Below are 6421 nucleotides of genomic sequence, written 5' to 3' on the forward strand. Positions count from 1 at the left end.
ATGTACATACAGTACCCAAAGAGGCCAGAAGAGGGCGTCAGATCCCCTGGAAATAGCATTATAGATGGTTGTGAACCACCATGTGGGTGCTGAGAATTGAACCCAGGTCCTCTGCAAGAGTAACAAGTGCTCAGGGCTGGCGAGATGGCTCAGTGGATAAGAGCACTGACTGTTCTTCTGAAGGTCCTGAGTTCAAATCCCAGCAACCACATGGTGGCTCACAACCACCCATAACGAAATCTGACGCCCTCCTCTGGTGTGTTTGAAGTCAGCTACAGTGTACTCATATATAATAATAAATAAATCTTTGGGCCTGAGCAAGTGGGGTTGACCAGTGTGGGTGTGAGCAGAGGTCCTAAAATTCTCTTCCCAACAACCACATGAAGGCTCACAGCCATCTGTACAGCTACAGTGTACTTTCATACATAAAATTAACAAATAAATCTTTAAAAAAAGAATAACAAATGCTCTAAACCACTGAGCCATCTTTCTACTCCATTATTAATTAACTATTTAATTTTGGTTTCTCAAGACAGGGTTTCTCTGTATAGCCTTGGCTGTCCTGTACTTACTCTGTAGGCTAGGCTGGAGTCAAACTCAGAGATCTGTCTGCCTCTGCCCCTGCCCCTGCCCCTGCCTCCTGAGTGCAGGGCTTAAAAGTATGCAACACCACCACCCAACAGTAAAATCTATTCATTTTATGTGTTTTTATGTGTTACAAAATTTAAATTTCCATCATCATTCTTCCTTAGAGACTGTTGCTGTTTGTTTGTTTGTTTGTTTTGGGTTTTTTGGGGGGTTGGTTTTTGTTTTTTTCGAGACAGGGTTTCTCTGTATCGCCCTGGCTGTCCTGGAACTCACTTTGTAGACCAGGCTGGCCTTGAACTCAGAAATCCACCTGCCTCTGCCTCCCAAGTGCTGGGATTAAAGGCGTGTGCCATCACGCCCAGCATTTTGGACGTTTTTTTTTTTTGTTTTTTTTTTTGTTTTGTTTTTTTGTTTTTTTGGTTTTTTTTTTTTTTTTGAGAGACAGGGTTTCTCTGTGTAGCCTCAGCTGTCCTGGATCTCACTCTGAAGACCAGGCTGGCCTCGAACTCAGAAATCCACTACCTCTGCCTCCCAAGTGCTGGGATTAAAGACATGTGGCACTACTGACTGGCTCAAGACTGTTTTTAATGGAACTTCTGGGTGTTCAATAGCCATGCTTAGGATTTATTTATTTATTTAATAGTATAAAGAGACAAAAAGGACAGCCAGTATTCAGCCCGGGCCCTCCAAAGTCAGTTAGGTTTCAAGGACAAGAGAAGAGAGTGACACCTCAAAAAGGGTTCTAAATAAAATACCACTAAGTGTGCTGCTGTGAATGAGAAATGTCTCCCGTGGCCTCAGGAGAGGCCACACTTGGTCCTCAGTTGGTAACCTGCTTGGGGAAGTTTAGGAGGTGTAGCCTTGATGGAGACAGTATGTCGGGAGGGGTGGACTTTGACAGCGCATAGTCTCTCTGAAAGATGTGACCGCCGAATTTCCTGCTCCTCTTGCCAGATCTGCCGTTTGCTGTCACTTTCCAGCCAGGATGGACTCTTGTCCCTCTGGGACGGTAAACCCTAATAAACTCTTACTTCTATTAGTTGTCTAGGTCATGGTGTTTTAACACAGCAACCGAGGCCTAATTAAGATCGAGGTCCAGCCTGGTCTACAAAGTGAGTTCCAGGACAGCCAGGGCTACACAGAGAAACCCTGTCTCGAAAAACCGGAAAAAAAAAAAAAAAGATCGAGGTCACAGGACTAAACCTACATCTGGAGACTATGGGGATCAAACTGTATCCAATAGCAGGTGACTAAATTTGACTTGTGGGAAAGTCAGAAACTCATCCTCCTGGAACTATTTTCCATTCTTTGTTGCCTATGTGAAGACACCATGATGAGTGCTGTAGAATTTGAAGGTGAACAGGTGTGCTTCCACCCCTGATGTCTCAACCCTGAAGATTCCAAGCGTCCTGCTGGTAAAAGGCACATGTGGAGCCTAGAGTTTTGAGGCACAAGAAGGAGCTATTGAAAGAGGTCTGCTAGCCCAAGGACTATGGGGGTCCCTGGAATCTGAATACAGTCCTCAGCCTGCTTCTAGCCCGAGCTGCACCTGAAGGAACTTGCTAGCCATTGAGGAATGTGTTCCACAATGGTTACGGTCCATCATGCCAGCAGGAGTCTATCAGTTAGGAAGCAAAGAGACCACACTTCATACGCACAGGAAGCAGAGAGCCCTCCTCCTTCTTAATAACCAAGGTTCTATGGTGTATTCAAAGATGCTTTGGGCCGCCGCTCTTCAACGCCAGCGCCGCCTCTGGCTTGCTGAGCTCCAGCCGAAGGAGAAGGAGGGTACGTAAGGAGGTGTCCATACCATGGCTCGTACAAAGCAGACTGCTCGCAAATCCACCGGTGGTAAAGCACCCAGGAAACAACTGGCTACAAAAGCCGCTCGCAAGAGTGCGCCCTCTACTGGAGGGGTGAAGAAACCTCATCGTTACAGGCCTGGTACTGTGGTACTCCGTGAAATCAGATGCTATCAGAAGTCCCCTGAACTTCTGATCCGCAAGCTCCCCTTTCAGCGTCTGGTGCAAGAAATTGCTCAGGACTTCAAAACAGATCTGCGCTTCCAGAGTGCAACTATTGGTGCTTTGCAGGAGGCAAGTGAGGCTTATCTGGTTGGCCTTTTTGAAGATACCAATCTGTGTGCTATCCATGCCAAACCTGTAACAATTATGCCAAAAGATATCCAGCTAGCACTCCGCACACTCAGAGAACGTGCTTAAGAGTCCATTATGAGGGGAAACATTTCATTCTCAAAAAAATTTGTTTTTCCTCTTCTTCCTGTTATCAGTAGTTCTGAATGTTAGATATTTTTTCCATGGGGTCAAAGGTATCTAAGTATATGATTGTGAGTGGAAACATAGGAGACAGAATCAGGTATTGGCATTTCTCCACGTTCATTTGTGTGTGAATTTTTAATATAAATGCAAGATGTAAAGCGTTAATGAGAGCAAAATGTTTCAGTGAACACATTTCAACAGTTCAACTTTATAACAATTATAAATAAACCTGTTAAAATTTTCTGGACAGGCTGGAGAGATGGCTCAGCGGTTAAGAGCATTGACTGCTCTTCCAGAGGTCCTGAGTTCAAATCCCAGCAACCACATGGTGGCTCACAACCACCGGTAATGAGATCTGACGCCCTCTTCTGGTGCATCTGAAGACAGCTACAGTGTACTTATGTATAATAATAAATAAATCTTTAAAAAAATTTTCTGAGCCGGGCGTGGTGGCGCATGCCTTTAATCCCAGCACTCGGGAGGCAGAGGCAGGCGGATTTTTGAGTTCGAGGCCACCCTGGTCTACAAAGTGAGTGTCAGGACAGCCAGGGCTACACAGAGAAACCTTGTCTCGAAAAACCAAAAAAAAAAAAAAAAAAAAAAATTTCTGGGGGGCTGGCGAGATGGCTCAGTGGTTAAGAGCACCGACTGCTCTTCTAAAGGTCCGGAGTTCAAATCCCAGCAACCACATGGTGGCTCACAACCATCCGTAAGGAAATCTGATGCCCTCTTCTGGAGTGTCTGAAGACAGCTACAGTGTACTTACATATAATAAATAAATCTTTAAAAAAAAATAAATTTCTGGACAATGTCAGCATTTGGATTTTTTTAAAAATAAGTAAATTTCTTATTGTCGGCAACTAAATGGTGTTTGTAGCATTTTTATCACACAGTAAATTCCATCCATTCACTGTACTTTTCTAACTGAGTTGTCCTACATACAAGTACATGTTTTTAATGTTGTCAGTCTTTTGTGCTGTTCCTGTAAATTTGCTATTAAAATACATTAAAGTATTTTTAGGCCAGCCTGGTCTACAAAGTGAGTTCCAGGATAGCCAGGGCTACACAGAGAAACCCTGTCTCGAAAAACCAAAAAAAAAAAAAAAAAAGATGCTTTAAATGTTATTATAATCTGAAAAAGTAAAACCAGGAGCCACTGGAGTTCCACAAAGGATTCAGGACCTGTCCTTTACTGTGGAAAAGCTTTCTGCTGTGATCCTACAAAATGTAGATTTATGAAAGGCCTCCTTAGGGGGCTTAAGGGACACACTGAGGTGGATTGTTCTCTTGGTTAAGAAGTTTGTTGGGGGGCTGGTGAGATGCTCAGTGGGTAAGAGCGCCCGACTGCTCTTCCGAAGGTCCAGAGTTCAAATCCCAGCAACCACATGGTGGCTCACAACCATCCGTAACGAGATCTGGCGCCCTCTTCTGGAGTGTCTGAAGACAGCTACATTGTACTTACATATAATAATAAATAAATTAAAAAAAAAAAAAAAAGAAGTTTGTTGGGCTGCCCAGTGGTGGTGCACACCTTTAATCCCAGCACTTGGGAGGCAGAGGCAGGTGGATTTCTGAATTCAAGGCCAGCCTAGTCTAAGTCTAGAGAGTGAGTTCTATGACAGCCAGGGCTATACAGAGAAACCCTGTCTTGAAAAACCTAAATAAATAAATAAATAATAGAAGAAGCTTGTTAGAAGAGTTATTTATGCTATGGGAAGGTACACAGATAGCATGGCAGAAACTCTGGTGAGAATTCTGGCTCTGGAGGCAGAGTGTGTGCTTCATATAGGTCTCAGGGGAAGAGGCCAGGTTTCACCCTGATTCCTAAGCAGCAAGGGAAGGAAGGAATGTGCTGCTCTCAGGAGCTCGGGAGGAGGGGTACACCTAGGTGAGGTGTTTTCATCACATAGATGGTGATGTGCCAGGCCAGGGATGTGCGGTAGCTCTCTGATACCTCTGAGTCTGGCAACTTGAGGTCTGCGTTTACACTTCCTTGAGGAAGTGCAGTTGGTACCTGTCATTCTCCTGGAATCTGGGCAGCTGTGGAGTCTGTTTACAGCCTCACAGACAGGATCTTGGAGGAGGCCTTGTCATTTCCTGTATAGTAGCTACAAGAAAGGCTGCTGCTGCAAGTGGGCATAGCCTGATAAGGCCTAGCTTCAAGGCTCACAGTGTAGAAGAGCTTGCACGATGGTTCCACTGGTAAAAGTTCTTGCTGTGCAAGCCAGCAACCCGAGAGCCCAGCCCTGGAGCCCACATGTAGTTGTTTGAATGAGAAATGTCACCCATAGGCTCACGTATTTAAACACTTGGTCTCCTATTGGTGATCCTGTGTGGGGAGGTTATGGACATTTTTTTAAGATTTTAATTTATTAGCCGGGCGTAGTGGCTCACGCCTTTAATCCCAGCACTTGGGAGGCAGAGGCAGGCGGATTTCTGAGTTTGAGGCCAGCCTGGTCTACAGAGTGAGTTCCAGGACAACCAGGGCTATACAGAGAAACCCTGTCTCGAAAAACCAAAAAAAAAAAAAAAAAGATTTTAATTGATTTTACTTTATGTGTTTGCGTGTGGTACCCGCATGTCTACCATCTGAATACCTGATGCCAAGGAGGTGAGAAGAAAGCACCGGATCCTTGGGGACCTGAGCTATGGATAGTTTCTGAGGCACCATATGAATGCTGGCAACTGAACCTGGGCCCCCAAAGGAGCAGCACATGCTCTTAACTGCTGAGCCGTCGCTCCAGGGCAGGTTAGGGACTTCTTAGGTCATGGAACTTGGCTGGAGGAAGTGTGTCTGTCAATGGGGTCGGGCTTTGAGAGTTTCTGGTCTTGTGTTATTTCAGATTCACTCTCTTTGCTTCCTTTGTGCTACCTGGATGTCATCTGCCAGCTTCCTGCTCTGCCCACTTGCTACCGTGACTCCCCAGTCATTGTGATATAGATGCGGAGGTCAAAGGGCAACTTCCAGGAGGCAGTTCTCTTTTTATCCTCAGTGCATATCTTACAGACTGAACGCCAGCGGTCAGCCCGGCGAGCAAGTGCACTTACTAGCCGAATCATTATCACCAATTGGAATTCTATTTATTTGTTTATTTATTTATGTATCTTGAGACAGGGTTTCACCTTGTAGCCCTCGCTGTCCTGGAACTTACTCTGTAGACCAGGCTAACCTCAAACTTATAAAGATCTGCCTTCTTCTGCCTCCAAATGCTGGGATCAAAGGTATGTGCCATCATGCCTAGTGTCTTAGTTTTCTATTCCTGTTAAGAGACACCATGGACAAGGCAACTTATAAAAGAAAATATTTACTGAGGCTCACAGTTCCAGAGGACTAGAGTCCATGATCATCACGGCGGGGAACACAGCAGCAGGCAGCAGGCAGCAGGCAGCAGGCAGGCAGCAGGCAGGCAGGCAGGCAGGCAGGCAGGCAGCAGGCAGGCAGCAGGCAGGCAGGCAGGCAGGCAGGCAGACAGGCAGGCAGGCAGGCAGGCAGGCAGCAGGCAGCAGGCAGGCAGCAGGCAGGCTGGCAGGCAGGCAGGCAGGCAGCAGGCAGG

At 45.9% G+C, this 6421-nt stretch overlaps 1 protein-coding gene across 1 annotated transcript; it reads left to right on the forward strand.

The window, feature by feature from the left end:
• The first annotated feature begins 2318 nt into the window (after positions 1-2318).
• LOC110296051 (histone H3.3A-like) lies at positions 2319-3109 on the forward strand. Its single transcript, XM_021164560.2, has one exon. It carries the CDS (start codon positions 2400-2402, stop codon positions 2808-2810), a length of 411 nt encoding a protein of 136 aa, XP_021020219.1. The 5' UTR covers positions 2319-2399; the 3' UTR covers positions 2811-3109.
• Positions 3110-6421: the final 3312 nt, after the last annotated feature.

The sequence above is a fragment of the Mus caroli genome, unplaced genomic scaffold (genome assembly GCF_978045245.1).
Source record: "Mus caroli unplaced genomic scaffold, Mus_caroli_1 scaffold_7, whole genome shotgun sequence".
Lineage (NCBI taxonomy): Eukaryota > Metazoa > Chordata > Mammalia > Rodentia > Muridae > Mus > Mus caroli.

Coding starts and splice junctions, on each gene's coding strand:
- LOC110296051 (XM_021164560.2), top strand. CDS start 2,400: ATGGCTCGTACAAAGCAGACTGCTCGCAAATCCACCGGTGGTAAAGCA.